The sequence below is a fragment of the Culicoides brevitarsis genome, chromosome 1 (assembly GCF_036172545.1).
Source record: "Culicoides brevitarsis isolate CSIRO-B50_1 chromosome 1, AGI_CSIRO_Cbre_v1, whole genome shotgun sequence".
NCBI lineage: Eukaryota > Metazoa > Arthropoda > Insecta > Diptera > Ceratopogonidae > Culicoides > Culicoides brevitarsis.
Genome location: NC_087085.1, coordinates 13,176,771 through 13,193,225, shown reverse-complemented (window position 1 = coordinate 13,193,225; position 16,455 = coordinate 13,176,771). Strand labels below are relative to the sequence as shown.

The 16,455-nt window shown below is 25.4% G+C and overlaps 1 protein-coding gene across 1 annotated transcript; it reads left to right on the top strand.

The window, feature by feature from the left end:
• Nucleotides 1–8,929: 8,929 nt before the first annotated feature.
• Nucleotides 8,930–13,355, top strand: LOC134837299 (somatostatin receptor type 2-like). Its single transcript, XM_063852668.1, has 2 exons — nt 8,930–9,557; nt 12,460–13,355. The coding sequence occupies exons 1-2, from the start codon at nt 8,936–8,938 to the stop codon at nt 13,353–13,355; spliced, it is 1,518 nt and encodes a 505-aa protein (XP_063708738.1). The 5' UTR covers nt 8,930–8,935.
• The last annotated feature ends 3,100 nt before the right edge of the window (nt 13,356–16,455 follow it).

The following is a 16,455-nucleotide window of genomic DNA, read 5'->3' as shown; positions in this document are numbered from 1 at the left end:
TTATTTATAAAAATAATAATAAAGATGGAGAGGATATTACAAACGTTGTAAATATCGCATTATCCACTGTTATTATTATGATTTCATTCACTCTTTTACTTTTTTGCCGCCAACCACTTTTTTTTCGCTCTCTTACCGCTTCTCATCTTGCAGCTGGCACTGAATCAAGAAATTATCTTTATGGAGAAAAAAAAACGAGGGAAATCATTACACAGTCATTTCGGGTTGGATTTATGTCCGTTCTCCATTGTAGATTAAAAGGCAATCATTTGGAATCATGCATAAGTAATCCGGTGATTTATTGTTTATTTTACGCATGACTTTCAGTTGTTGTTGTTGTTGTTTTTGTTGCGATAGTTAATCTATCATTTGTTGGTCGTTCTTTTTTTATTACTTCTGACGCTCATAACAATAATCGAGGAGCTATTGTTGTGTAACGCAAAAAAAAAAAATATCGCATAAACGAATCAATTTGTCCGATATTTATGGCGGCAAAAATAGAAACAGCCATTAGTGAGGTCGTTGATGCGATGTGATTTGCGGTTTTATTTTGCTTCGTTAAGAGACTTCCGCGGAAAAAAGTGGTTTTTATATTTATTTGGGTCAATAGGCGATTTATATCATTAAATGAGTTAGCAACAAGGCGTCTCCATTTAACATCAAAAGCAATTATTTTAAATGTTCATCATCAGGACTCGAGATGAGGAAGTAATTACTTCTGTATTTTATTGCTTGGGGATGTTTTTATTTTTTTTTACTTTTTTTTGCTGCAGATAATGAAAAACTGAAAAAAATAGAGAACAGTTATAAAATTTTATGATGTTACTTTTAATAGTTTTTTTTTTCTTTCTTTGATAGTCATAAACAAAAGGAAGCAGTATAATTATTTCTTTAGCACTCAACTAAAACGACTTTTCAAATAAATAAATATTTAAAATCTTCAAAATGTAAAAAAAAGGATTTTCAAGAATAAGAAAACAAGAAAATAAAATGATAAATACTTAAAAATTATTTTTTTTCTGTAATTTATTTTTTTCTTTTGTTGCCGAATCTTTTTTAAGCTGTTTCAGCAAAATTGCCAGAAGTAAAAAAAAATACAAAGACCGAACCATTTTTTTTTATTTTATACCTCACATTAATAAATCCAATCTTTGGCAAATAAAATGCTCCATTATTTGATACAAGTTGCCACTTTCGGGCATTTTTAACGTTTATTGGTAAAAATCAGATTAACTTTTTTTTCTTCGCGGAAATGAGAGAAAAAAATGCTACAAAAGCAAATATTATTTCATTTTTCATGTGGTTACAAAAGAGCATTTAAAAAATAAGTCTACTGAATAAAATAAGTGAATAAATGTTGAGAAAAAAATTCCATGAAAAGAGTTTATTAAATTACATTTCAACTGCGGAACAAAAAAAAATGTTGGTGAGATTCTGAGAATTGTAAATAAATATCATGTTTCTACGTTTTTTTATCTTTTTGATTTGTAATTTTTCTATAAAGAGAAAATTTTTTGAAGTGAGCAAATAAAAAAAAAATCAAGAAGAAAATTAAACGTATTGTCTGAAAAAAAAATTTTTTTGAAGAGAAAACATAGAAAAAATTAAGTGATTGAAAGAAAAGAGCAATTAGAGGCATTTTTGTGGCACGTGTGTGTTGGTAGAAAATAAATGTTTGTTTGTCTGTGAGACATGGCGGCATTTTCAAACACTATTTAGACACAGAATTGACATGTATTGCATTTGAACTTGACAGGTTGATGTCTCATCCAGATAAATTGTAACACGATGCTTGTTTAAACTGAATTTTGAGCTTAATGCGAATGACTTTTTGCAAGTTCAAAGCATCAATTTTGCACCTTAGATTTTTTTATAGCAAAAAAAAAATTTTTTAAATTCAAGAAAATTTTTAAATAAAATTAATTTTTTAATTATTTTTTTACATCTATTTTTCAAAAAAAAAAAATAAATAAATAATAATAATAATAAAAATAATAAAAGTAAAATAAAATAAAATAAAATAAAATAATATTAAATAAATTAAAATAAAATTAAATTAAATTAAATTAATTTAAATTAAATTAAATTAAATAAAATAAAATAAAATAAAAAATAAAATAAATTAAATTAAAAAATAAATAAAATATAATAAATTAAATTAAATTAAATAAAAAAATTAAATTGAATAAATATTTTTAATTACAATTAAAATTCAGGCAATTAAAGTTGACTGAATTAAATTAAAAAAAAAAATTTAATATTATTTTTTTTTAAATTTAATCAAATTTTAAATATTTTTTAAAATTATTTTCAATAAATCAATCGATTTTTATTTAATTTTTAAATTTAATTTTATAAACATACAGTCAAAAAACTAATTTTGCTCTAAAAATCCCCTTTTGATTAATTTTCAAATAGCATCATGATAAAAAAAATAACTTTTCATGACCAAATAAAATTTTACTGCTTTTTAAACGGCACGCCCGACACCAAATCACTAAAATTGGATAGATTTATCCAAAGATTATCACATTACTGCTAAACACCTGATAATGAACTTACTAAAGAGAGCAATAAAGCCACAATTGCTTGTTTCCAAAACCCACTTCAATTGAAATAATGTCGAAAGTTTACACACATTCCGTCTTGTCGCATCTGTAAGCAACTCACACAGGTACATTTTAACTTTGGTAATTACTGGTTTAACGCAAAAAGCAACGACATCATCACCGCCGGCAACGAGAGAAAGGGAATGAACACATTAGCTTGTGGCTTAGATTTCGTGCAAACGAAGAAAAGTGGAAAAGGAGAGAGACAGAAAAAAAGATATCAGTTGAACAGACGCTTTTAGTCGCATGAAAATACACAGAAAATAGGAAAAATAAAGAGAAAGAGGTGAAATATGGACATTGCATGAAATACAAGGTGTGATATTACAATTTTATACGTTCTTTGACTATGTCTTGGAATGTGGCTAGAATGAACAACAAACATTTTTTCAAGTAAGAAAATCACGAAAATAGAGGGACACCCAACCATCAACACATAAAAGTGAAACAAATGAGCAAATGAATGAATTGAGGCTAATATTAAACAAAAAAAAAATAAATAAATAGAAAAAAAATTCTTCACGCGACTTTAGGCGACTTTTGATAGACACAAATTTTCTTTTCTTTCACTTTATGGAAATAAATAACAAAGCGCGTGGATTTTTTTTGTTCGCCTTAGCATGGTCACGTAGTAATAATTCCATGTAATTGTTTGATTTTTTGTCTAGACAAAAGTTTTTTTCATTATACTTGTAAAATGGCCCAGTTAATATTTTTTATGTATTTTTTTTAGAGACCACAGACATGTTTTCGTCGGGTAAAATTTCATTTTTGCCCCCAAGAAGGCATTTTAATGACTGTTTTCATGTCGTTCATTTGATATATTTTAAGTAATTTTGCGGCGGTATCTCTCGGAATTTATTGACCGACAAACACATTAAAGCATAGAAAAGTACGATTTATGACGCGAACACCACTTTTGAGATAATTTGATGGAAAATTATTGTTTACTCAAAGAAAAAGTTTGAGAAGAGCAACGATCTGAACGAGAAAAGAAAATAAAACTTTATGAATTCGAAATAACGTCGTAGGAGTCACTTACCTAACGGAGAAAAAAATATATTAAAACAGCTTGAAATAAAATTTTGTTAAAAAAATAATTGGAATAATTCATAAATTGTATGACGAACGTGAATTCTTGACGTTTGCCATTTAAAAATTGAACTAGTCACGTTTTCAAAGAGCAAACGACAAAGTTCAAACTTATTTATTTGTTTAAACTTTGTCTGCGTCATTGCGATTTTACTGCAATCGATCAGCTGTGAAATTATTTAATTTTTAATGTTTAGTCTGATTTTTCGGTTTTCGATGACGAAAAAAAAACAAAGTTCAAACAAACTTAAAATTTCATTACTTCATTTAAATTCATGTTAATACTCTGAAATTCGTTTATTCAAATGACGCAAAAATAAATATTATGTTTATTTTATTTATGCAAAATGGTCAATTATGTTATGAAATAAAATTATATGGAAAATTTTTTTCTAGAATTTAATCCTGTTTGAGGAACTTTTTGAAAAGTTAAATATTTTTTTATTGAAGGTAACATTATATCATGTTTTTGTTTATCTTCCCACTTTAATAAAATAATGATATTTCTCAAGGTTAACAAACAAGTGAGAAACATATTTTTCAGAGGGAGTGGAATTTTTAATTTAAAAATTTATAACATTAGGTAATGTTCTTGATTGCATTTTTATTATTAATACTTTGTTTTATTATATTATTATTTTTTTTTTTGTAAATTTTTATCTAAATTTTAAATAATTAATTTTAATTTATTAAATTATTTTATTGATTTAATAACAAATTTTCTTATGTTTTTTCTAATTATTAATTTATTTTATAAAAAAAAAATATTTTATTTTTCTTATTTTTTATTATATATATATTTTTTTTGTAAATTTTTATTTAAGAAAAATAAAAATGTCCAATTTTTGATAAACATTTTATAAAATTTAAACAAATAAAAATTAAAAATATATAATTTTAATTTAATAATTTTTAAAAATTTATTTTATTATTTTTTAACACATTTTCTTATACCTTTTCTAATTTTTATTTAAAATTTTGAATTATTTATTATTAATTTATTTTATAATAAATTTTATTATGAATTGAGAAAAATAATTTAAATAATTTTTTTTTCTTTTTTATTATTATTTATTTTTATTAGTACCTAATTATTTTTAAAGTCGTAATTATTTAATTAATTTAAAAATTAAACTTTAAAAGCCTTAAAATGTAATTTATAAAAAAACAACTTGGCTCAACAATTAAATTATAAAAATTTAAAAAAATAATTATTTTAAAAAATCATTAAAAAAATAAAATCATGAAAAAAAGAGAAAATTTATCTCTATAGTAAAATAATTTTTTTTTTTAATTTTTAAGTTCGAAGAAAATTTCTTTATTTATAAAATTTTTCTCCCATCAGGTATCAAAACCAATTTTATTTTATTTTTTTTTTTGCTTTTTTATCATTTTCTTCCACGTATTAATTTGTTTCGCGTCAGATATGACAGACTCAATAGTTTCATATCAGAAAAATTCGAGAGAAAACGCAAAATTCACGGAAATAATTTAAATTGTTTTTTTGTTATTAAATTTTTCCACGCATTTTCGTAATTTGTTTCGAAATTAACTCAAAAGCTTCGAGGAATTTTTCGTAACAAATACGTCTGGTAATGAAGCATGTCACGTCACACAAACAAAGAAATATCTTTGACACTTGACATAGGAAAAAAAAACTTTTTGTCGTTTCCTCAGATGTTTCTCATTATCATATATATGACATAAAAGAACATTTTCTTATTAGGCATTATCTCATACGTCCCATGTTTCACCGCAAAACTTACATCGTTATATTTCAAAACTCTTTAAGACTCTTAAAAACAATTTCCGTGACATCAAATTGTGACACATACAGCGGTTCAAGGATGCTTTGATGTACGCAAGAGGAAAACACTCACGTGTTGTGCGGCAATCGAAGTTACTTGAATTTCACGTACAAATGCCGAGCTAATAAATCAAATTCTCGGGAAGTGAGAGAGACGGAAAATTGCCGACAAACATGTGAGTTTTGTTTATTTTCCGCATACATCCATGCAAATACACACAAATTGATCTCTTGAATTCCTGTTTGCAGCAAAACTTTGTTCATAAAATATTTTGCGTGCAGTTTAATGGATAGATAAACAAGAATTTTCCAATGCAGAAATTCTTCATTTAATTAATTTTCTACTGAAATTTCATTCATTTAAAAAATCTCGAACGAGATTATCACAAATGAACGGAATTTCGAACACTTTTTCACGTCAAACGATTCATTCATGTTTGCACATGAATAACAGCAAATAGTCGTGAAATTGACCGAAATATCGCTGAAATTTTCGCCTTCGAAAATGTAGTACTAGATTTTTTCAGCTGATAGTCGTACAGCATAGTTGGGCCGTTATAATAATGAGGATATTGCTATCATCAGGAACATAAAATAAAAATATACAAAACAAAGTTGTATATATGGGAATGAACACTGCATGAACGTCGTACGTGGGGGACAATTGTTTAAATACAGAAGAGGAAATCAGTTTTACTTTCAGTTTTGAACGGATCGCCGAGGAAATAAGTAATCCAAAGGAAAAAAATACTGAAAATATTTTTGAAGTGAAACAAAAAGTTAATAAAATTACATTAACATAATTGATGAGAGTTTTATATTTGTATGAAAAAAAAATAAAATAAAAGGGATAAAATTAAATTTAAAAAAAAAATAATAAATTAAATAAAAGTGGTTTAAAAAAAATATTTTAAAAATTAACATTTTCCATAAAATTAAATAAAACTGAGTTTTTAAGAAAAAAATTAATTAAATTATTAAAAAAAAAATTAAAAATTAAGTTTTAAGGAAAAAAAATTAATTAAAATAAGTGATTTAAAAAACTATATAAAAAAAATATTTTTTTAAATAAAATAATTAAATAAAATCGAATTTAAACAAAAAAAAAATAATAATATTGCATAAAAGAAAAAAAAACGAAAAAAAAGTTTTCCTTTTAAGTGAAATTATAATCCTTCGGCAAACAAACTGACATCTTATACACAAAGTGAAAATAAATTTATAGTGTTGGCAGCCAACGACCGACTTTTCCACTTGTTCTTTGGCAAAATAATACCAAAACTATATTCCCGCTGCCAGAACAGCACTCAGAACACGAGAACCAGATGAACGTTAAAGTAGAAAGTTTAATTAAATCTTATTATAAGTGTTATAGTTATTATCACATTTCACCGCAAGTAGCTTGAAATGAAAGATTTTGAGCTCGTCTCCCACACTTGATGCATTTGTCGTTTAATAAGCATCAATTTTGCATGCGTAGTTAAAATACGAACATACGAAGGTGTTTCATGAAAATAAACTCATTTTGAGCAACCAAGGGAGGAAAAATAAAATAATAACAAAGAACGACGAGGAACAAGTGTGATAATTAAATAATGTACATATAAAGCACTATTTTTACGTGTCAGACTCAGCTATTAATAAGCACTTTACGTGTTTTCCACACGAAAAAGAATGAAAAGAATGAAGATGTGACTAAGTAATTAAATGAAATAAGAAGAAGAAGAAAAAACGACGAAGATGAAGTTGAGTAATTACAAACAATAAACTCGAGTAAAGTGGATATTCTCCAGTAATAATAATAAAAGTAATAATAATAATGAGTGAGAAGCAGTAGGAGCATTACGAGGTTATCAGAGTGTGTTATTTCACTTAAGAAAGCAACATTTAAAAACCACTTAAAATTTTAACTGCAAAGGAAATTTTCTCAGAAATTTTTTTTTATGAACAATTATGATAAAAATAATATTTTTCTTCGTGATAAAGTGTCATTCAACCGCGATAAATTAGCTTCTTTAACGTAAATCTTTAGAAAAAAAAATTTTTTGCGTCTGGGTAATCAGCGTGGCATAACATCGATAACGTATCGCGTATAAAATATCGCATCGTTAAACACGCCAATTTACAAAAATTTAAATTTTATCTTCCCATAAACAATGTGAGACACGTTTTTCGTCAATGTTTGTTTATTTAATTTTTTTCCACTATTTAAACATTGTGCGCGATCGAAAGACGTAATTATCATAATAAACAGCGACGAAAAAAAATATTATTGGTTTTATTAAAATCATTAATTTCGGAAAACATAAAATTAAATAAATTTGATAGGGAAATGGAACATTTTTTTCGTACCTGAGGCAAGGTCATTTTTAAAAATAACTTGAAAATTTTTTTTAATTGGTTTAATAATTTGTTACAATAATCGTTTATAAAGATTTACAATTTTTCCTACAGTATTGGATTATTTTTTTTATATTTTTTTTTAATTAATTTTTTTATTAAATATTTTAAATTTAATCAAATAAAAATTTTTTTTTAATTTAATCAAAAATAATTTTTAAAGAAAAATTAAATTGAATTCTAATTTCATTAAAATATATAGAAAAATTTTCAAAAATTTATTTTTTTATGTTTAAATATAAATTTTGGTATATTTTCGAATTTTATAAAATTATTATTAATTTTATTAAAAAAATTAAATAAAAAACTATTAAATTTCATGTTAATTAAAAATAAATTACAAATTCTTTAACTTTTGAATTTTTACATTTTAATATTAATTTTATCAATTTTTCGTTAAATTGACATTTTTTGATAATTAAAAAATTAAAATAAAATTTTAATAAATAGTAAATTAATTAAAATTTAATGAAGAAATTCTTCTTTTAATTTTTTTTTAATCTAAAAAATATTTTAATAATAAATTAATTTTCTCCTGAATTTTAAAAACGAATAAAAGCAATTTTTCCTACCCTCTCTAAGAGAAATTAATAATTCAAAATATTAAATTCTACCAAAACCTCTCTTTTCTTAACCAAAAAATCAATAAATCAAAAAGCAAAATACTGTAGGAAAAATAAATCTTCGCTCAGGAAATGATAAATTGATTTGTTGACGTAAATTCAGGCCATTATTTTGAGTTGTTAGTAACGGAAAATGCAAAAAAGAAATACACACTGAAATAACCTCAGAATTTAATTTAAAAACAAGTAATTTAATTACAAAAATTACTTCCAGCAAACTAAATTGCTTCAAGCTCATCATTATTATTGTTCAGATTACAGTTTAATAGCTTGCTAACAGTCGTATTAATGGAAAAGTAGTGTTCAAGACAGTATGCAAAAATTAAAGCAATTTAAAAACACAACAATATGCTAACAACAACAAAATAATGAAAATAACCGTAATAATAAAAACTAATTGAAAGATGGAGTTAGACAATAATAGACTTTCTACGACGATGGCTTCCATGATGAATTATACGCTCGAGCAGTCGCTCGATTTGAGTTCACGTTTGTTATCGAATGCAACGACGACAATTGCCACTACCACAAAACATCCCATCATTCAAATATTCCACAATCAATCGATACCGAAGGAAAATCTCAGTTTCTACATCACGGAAAAGCTACGGGAATACCATAAAAATGGCGAAATGATGCAGTTGTATCCGTGGTTCCGCATGATGTGGAATTCCTCGAACGAAACCATCTTCTCGCCATGTCCATCCATCCAAATGCCCATGGGAAATCTCATATCGATGATACTCTACACAATTGTCTGCATAGTCGGCCTGCTTGGCAACACACTCGTCATCTATGTCGTGTTGCGCTTCAGCAAAATGCAAACTGTCACAAATATGTACATCTTGAATCTCGCGATTGCCGATCAGTGTTTCCTCATTGGCATTCCGTTTCTCATTACGACAATGCATCTGGGTGAATGGACGTTCGGCAGTACGATGTGCAAGGCGTATATGGTGTCAACATCTATCACGCAATTCACGTCGTCTATCTTTCTGTTTATCATGTCGGCAGACAGATATATAGGTAAATTTTCTTCTTTTTTGTGTTTTTTTGCATTGTTCGAACAAGGGTTGAAATTACTTTTGACTTTTACTTAACATTTTTGACTTAACCTGAAATTTGAGAAAAATAATTAAAATTAATTGAAGCAAATTAAGTTTTAATATTAAATAAAAAATTAATATTTTTTGACCTTAAATATTGATCTACTAATTAGAATAATTTTTACAAAACAAAAAAAATAATATACCTACAAAAATTTTTTTTTAATTTTCAAACTGAATTAAATTATTTCATATTTTTAATTATTTTTTATTTAGTTGTTTATTAATAATTAAAATAAAATTAAAATTTATTTAATCAAATTAATGAAAATTTATATAATTATATTTCATGAATTGTGAATTATTATACTAAAATATTTAAAATCTTTAAAAGTTAATTTCAAAAATATATTTATTTATTTTTAAATTTCAATAAAGATAAAAAAATAATTAGATTAAAAAAAATTATTAACAAATTTAAAAAAAAAATATTTTTAATTTGTTTATTAATTAATTATTTTATTTATTTATTACATTAAATAAATTAATTTTTAAAAAATTAAAAAAAAAATAAAAAATTCTTTAACAAAAAATTAAAATTTTTGAACGAATTTAGCCTAATTACATAAAATTTATTTTAAATTTGGCAATTGACTCAATATCAAATTAATATTTATAAATTAAAATAATTGCACTTTAAAAAATTTATTAAGAAATAAAAAAATTATTTTTATTAAATTTAATTAATTTTAAAATTTAAATTAACATTTAAAATTAATTAATTAAATTAAAATTTAATTAACAAAAAATTTTAAATTATGAGTGAACTAAATCTGAACTCATGAAAAATACTTTAAAATTTGCAAAAATATTTTTAAATTCAAGCTTCAGTTTTAAAATCAATTTAATGTCAAATTAATATTATTTTTTTAAAACTCATTCTCAAGTAAAAGCATTAAATCTATTAACTTTCAACTAAATTAAATTTTCGACCCTGTTAAAAACAAATGTCTAATGTCCGTTTTTTTGTGTGCTGTCTACGTAAAATGTGGGTGCGTGACAGAAAAGAAATGGAATGTGATAAATGTGTTTTTATTGTGACGTTCATTGGGGTTTTTTGTGCAAAACAATTTTCTTCAATTTCGCTACATTTGACGACAAAAACATATCAAAGGTCGTGACATTTATCATCGTCATGAGATTTTTTCCCCATTAGTTTTTTTTTTATTATTTCACTTTGGAGTTATTTAAATTTGCTCCGGGATAGGTTACTGATATTTGTTTAGTAAAGACATCAAACATTTATTTTGCAAAAGTTTTTGTAGGAAAAGCTAATTTTCATGACCTTTTCTATTATTTTTTTTTCTGAAAATTCTTTTTAGTAAAAAAAAATTCAATTTGAAAAATAGGTTTCCATGCTCTGGAAACGATCAATATTTGAATTTTGTTTTAAATATTTATCATAGAAAAATAAAATTTTTTCGCATCAAATATTTTCTCTCAAAAATACCGAACTAACCCATTTTTTCTCAGTCCAACGAAAAATCATGTTGCGAATTCATGTTTTGATTGTTTTTTATGTTGTCAAGCTTCAACCGCCTTGATTATTTGTTTACCTAACATTACGTGGTTCGTAAGAAAAAATATTTTCTCGGCGGGTTTCCATAGAAACTTTATAAAATATGTTTTCAACGTGGTTTCGAACAATTCTTGTCTTATCTTTGCCAATTATTATGTTTATTGCGAGTAACAAGTTTTCGAGAAATTCTCTTTTGTTATGTAAGAAAATTAACTGCACTGAAGAACATTTTGTATCAATAACAAAAATTATTGTGATTTCAAACTATTGAATAAAACTTTGATTGCATGAATTATGAGAGTCGAATTTCAAAAGTAAATTGATTGAAAAATTTGTGCAAATATAGTTTTCATGGTTGCAGGCAGAATGGAAAATTTTGTATGTTTAATTAGTGACTAATAATTTTGAATGGGAAATTTAGATTAATTTTGATTAGAAATCAATGAAAGTATTCAATGTTGAGTGAAGGATTTGAAATAAAATCATTTTTGATTTTACTGCGGGCATATCATGTCAAATAATTTAAATAAAATTTTAGATGAAATACTATGACAAATTTTTGATGAGTTATTATTAGCTTGAGTTGTTTAAATTTGAAAAAAATATGTTCGAAAATTTTATTTTCATTTCAAAATTTGAATTATTACTTTAAAAAAAATAAATAAATCATTTAATAAAAAGAAATTATACAAAATAAATATTTTATAAAAATATTTTAAAATATTAAAAATTAATTAAATTATATTATTAATTTTTTTTTTTTTTTGAAAAAAATCAATCACATTTAAAAAATTATTTAGTAAAATTATTAATTAAAATTAAAAAATTATTTTAAAAAAATATAAAATTCTTAAAATAAAATACTTGAGGAAAAATATAAGTTCGAATTGTTTCTCTCAATATATATATTTTTTTATACTTTTAAAAAGATTTCACTTACGAATTTATTTTTATTCCTCAAATAAATAAATCTCCCACATTTTCAAGCAATATATTTTATGTCAACATAAACTTGTCAGTCCATTTTATGGTCAATAACTTTTCTTTTATCTATTTTTCTTTATTTTTTTGACTTTTTTGTCACATTGATGGACACTTCTCAAAATGAAAAATGAAAATTTTATTTAAATTTTACCAAATAAAAAAAAATTATTGACAAACGATCATCGATTGAGCTTCACACATTTAAACTTTTATGAAAACCACTTCACATAAAAGGTTAAATGCCAGAAATCAATCAGACTTATTTATCCATAGGCACAATTCATAAATAATTAATTCATTCAATTTATTTATTTTTCAGCTGTCTGTCATCCAATTACATCGCCGCGTCTCCGGACACCGTTCATATCAAAAATTGTCTCGTTAATCGCGTGGACCACGTCAGTGCTTTTTATGATACCTGTCATTTTGTACTCCAACACCATCACATATCCCAACTATCCGTATGGCGGCAAGAACAAAGTGTCGTGCATCATTATGTGGCCCCAAGATGACAACGGACTCAAATCCCCGTCAACTTTTACACTGTACTCCCTAATTCTCGGATTTGCCATTCCGCTTGCATTGATTCTTATTTTCTACTATTTAGTCATAAGGAAACTCCGCACCGTGGGTCCCAAATCCAAATCCAAGGAGAAACGAAAGTCTCACCGAAAAGTAACAAAGCTCGTGCTAACTGTGATCACCGTTTATGTCTTGTGTTGGCTCCCCTACTGGATATCCCAAGTCGCTCTCATCCACAGTCCGCCGGATTTGTGCAAAAGTCGCTTGGAAATTACCATTTTTGTGCTTGTCGGATGTCTCGGGTACTCCAATTCGGCGATGAATCCCGTGCTGTATCCCTTCCTGAGTGACAATTTCCGCAAAAGTTTCCTCAAAGCATGCACATGTGCTAAACGGAAGGAGATCAACGCTCAATTGCAAGTGGAAAATAGTTTTCTCACGCGTTTCGGACGCAATCGCAACTCCGAAAAGAACAATTCGACATCGAAAGCCGTGCAAAATCGAAATTCCAAAATTGGCATCAGTAATTTGGACTCGGCTATTGTGCTGAATGACTCGGTAGCGGTGTTGCCGTTGTCGAATCGTGCCAGCAATCTGACACTGAGCACATCATTGAAGGCAGAAACGGTATCGTTGCGACAGGAGGGTGTTGTGAATAACGGGAGACCACCCGTATTGCATACAGACTTGTAAATTTATATATTGAAAGCTTTTTAATTTCGAATGTGCGTGGTCGATTGCAGAGTTTCAGGCGGTATTTGATCTTTCAATTTCTTTCAAAGGAAAAATCACAACTTTTATAAATTTAATATTTCCTTTGAAACGTGAGAAACGATAATAATGAAACTTCTAACGCACCAAACTTCCTTCTTTTTATTGACGCAATTTGTTGCTATGGGCACAAAAGCATCCTGATTTCATTTCCGATAGAACTTTCTGATTGATATTTTTTTGCCAAAAATTTTATTTAACTCCCATTAGAATTAATTTAATCCCGTTTTGAGTTTCATCAATTTGAGTCATTAGTTTAATTAAAAAATAAAAGCCGACAGTGACAGGTTTTATTTTTTTTAATTTGAGGCTTTTAGATTAAAAAATATTAAGAGGGACTTTTGTTTCGCATTTCATCTCCGAAAAATAAAAATTGGGAAGTTTAAAAATTTTATATAGATTTTTTTTTGTTTTTAGTACTTTTTCATAGAAAAAATATAAAATTGTTCAATTTTGAATTATTTTTAATGACATTAAAAAATTAAAAAAAAAATTAATTAATTTAAAATTTTTATTTAATTTTCAAAATATTAAGTCACATATTTTTTGGGTCCAATTTTTTTTTTTAAATACTTCTTGATTTTAATATGAAATTAATTAAAATATACTTTAAAATAAAATAAAAAATTACTTAAATTTTATTAAAATTTATTTTAATTTATTTATTTTATTTTATTTATTAATTTAATTATTAATTAAATTTTTATTTATTTAATCTAATTTGTTTATTTATTTTATTTAATTTATTAAATTATAAAATTACTTTAAAAAATATAAATTTTAAAAAATTAATATTTATTAATAATTAAATTTAAAAATGTTTAAAAAATTAATAAATTAACTTAATTGTAAAATTACGATTAAAAACCAAAAAATGACGAAACTATAGAAATTATATTTTTTGATAAAAATTATATCAAAGAAACGCGAAACAAAATAATTTTTTGGAACATCCTAATTCATTAAATAAATTGCTTGGTTTGAATTAACTGGAAATGATTTTAAGCTTAAAGAACCTTTTTTTAAGATTTTCGACGAATTCTGAAGAACTTACCCTTTCAAGTTTTTGAATAACTCCGTCACTGCTTCCACGCTAGTTCCCTAAATCAACAAAAAAGTACAATTTATTTGATATATCATTTAATAAACACATTTATTTGATTAAAACAAATGTATATGTTGGTGAAACGCGCGTCGTTTTAACACAAAATTCAAACCAAATGCGGCACACGTGAATTTGAATATCGAATTTAACAAATTTTTATTACGGAATTTGATATATTTTGACTATTAACATTACATTCAATTACAACAAAGCCATTTTTCGCCGAATTTCACGGAAAAATTTGATTATTCAGAAGTCATTAGCGTAATTATGATGTTTTTTTGGTGAAAAATTTTCGTTTTAGATGCTACCAACTAAAATAATTTGGTTGCTTTATCATCATCTAAAATATGTTTCAGTCCAGTTAATTAAGTGTGCATTCAGTTACTAATTAAACGTCATATTTTGACGAGTCTATCATTTTGGGGAAAGTATTGTTCAGTTAGTAATTATTTCTTCATGGTTGACTAAATTTCGTTTTTCACATGAATGAATCAAATTTTCATGAAATCTAGGTCAGTTTCCTTTTTTTTCGGTAATAAAATAAAATAAATTTTGGTGAATTATTGGATTAAAGGTCAGATCATTTAATTTTCAATGAAGAAAAAAAAAGATGAACCACTTGAAAAAAATAATGTTATTAACTTACCTTCCCGGAATAATTTATCCAATTTCCTCGCTCCATAGTCGCCATTCAAAAGTAAATACTTGTAATGCTCTTGTCTCGTCGGCTTTTAACCTCAGGCTTACATAAAAGAGCCATCTGTTACTTTTCGTGTCGGTTGGAGGAACGGAAAAAAAAGAAAAAAATATATAATTCTTACGAAAACATTCTGAATCTACATTTTTATTAAGACACTTGATACACTCAATCTGTGTCTACCCCAAAAAAAAAAATCGAGGAACGACAAAAAGAACGCACGGAAGAAATAAATGTTATCCATTTTCATTTTGATTACATTTTCCTTTCTTCTTCAATATTTTGCGTGTCTTTTCTCTGACATGTCATGTTTGTTTCAAGGTTTCCAGAAATGATAGATTTTTATTTACTCAGGGGTCGTTCAATTAGAGCAGTGACGTCCGCAAAAAAAAAATAGAAAATTTTCTTACAACACAAAAATCGTTAAGCGATGACCGAAGAAAGGCACATTAGTGTCCAAGGGAGGAAAATACATCAGCATGACAGAAAAAAAAGAGGAAACACGCTGAGCAAATAGCAGTTAATGGCGGACCAAGAAATGAGATTTCCGTTTCCGAAAAAATATATGTTAAATGGACTCAAAATTTATTGACCGAAAATCGTTTGAAGAGGATCAAAAATCAAGTAGAAGATATCGAATATGCTTGATTTATTCAAATTTTGCAAAAAAAAAATCTTCTAAGAAGGCGGTTCAGAATGTATCTTCTTGTTTGTATTTTCTTTCATGTTTGAGCTCTTTAAGCATTCGTATTATTTTCAAACGAATATTAAACTCAAGAAACAAAGAGTAGGTTGCAGTATTTATCGAATTTCATATTTATCTGTAGAAACGGATATATTAAGAGTTCTTTGACATTTTGCTTGGATCTTAAGATGGATTTAGTTAAAATAAATAAGAAAATTGAATTTTAAATTACATCACTGTTTTCTAAAATGTAAAGCTTCTGTTTCTAAGACAATCAAATTTGTGACAAATACACAATTTTAAAAAATTTTTATGATAAAAATTGTTGAAAGTTTTCAATTAAAATAGAATCCTATGATGTAATAAAATTTTATTAAATAAATTTTTAAAAAAAAAAAAAACATGCATTTTCCGTTTATTTCTAAAAATTATTTTAATTTAAAAATTAAAGCTAAAAATTTTTATTTTAAAAATATTTTCTATTTTTTTTAAATTTAAGTTAAGAAATATAACTTGATAATTTTTTTTATTT

What these genes read in the sequence shown, in the direction of transcription:
- LOC134837299 (XM_063852668.1), top strand. Translation starts at nt 8,936, where the DNA reads ATGGAGTTAGACAATAATAGACTTTCTACGACGATGGCTTCCATGATG. An exon ending in GTCGGCAGACAGATATATAG is followed by an intron (nt 9,558 to 12,459) that starts GTAAATTTTCTT and finishes TTTATTTTTCAG; the next exon opens with CTGTCTGTCATCCAATTACA.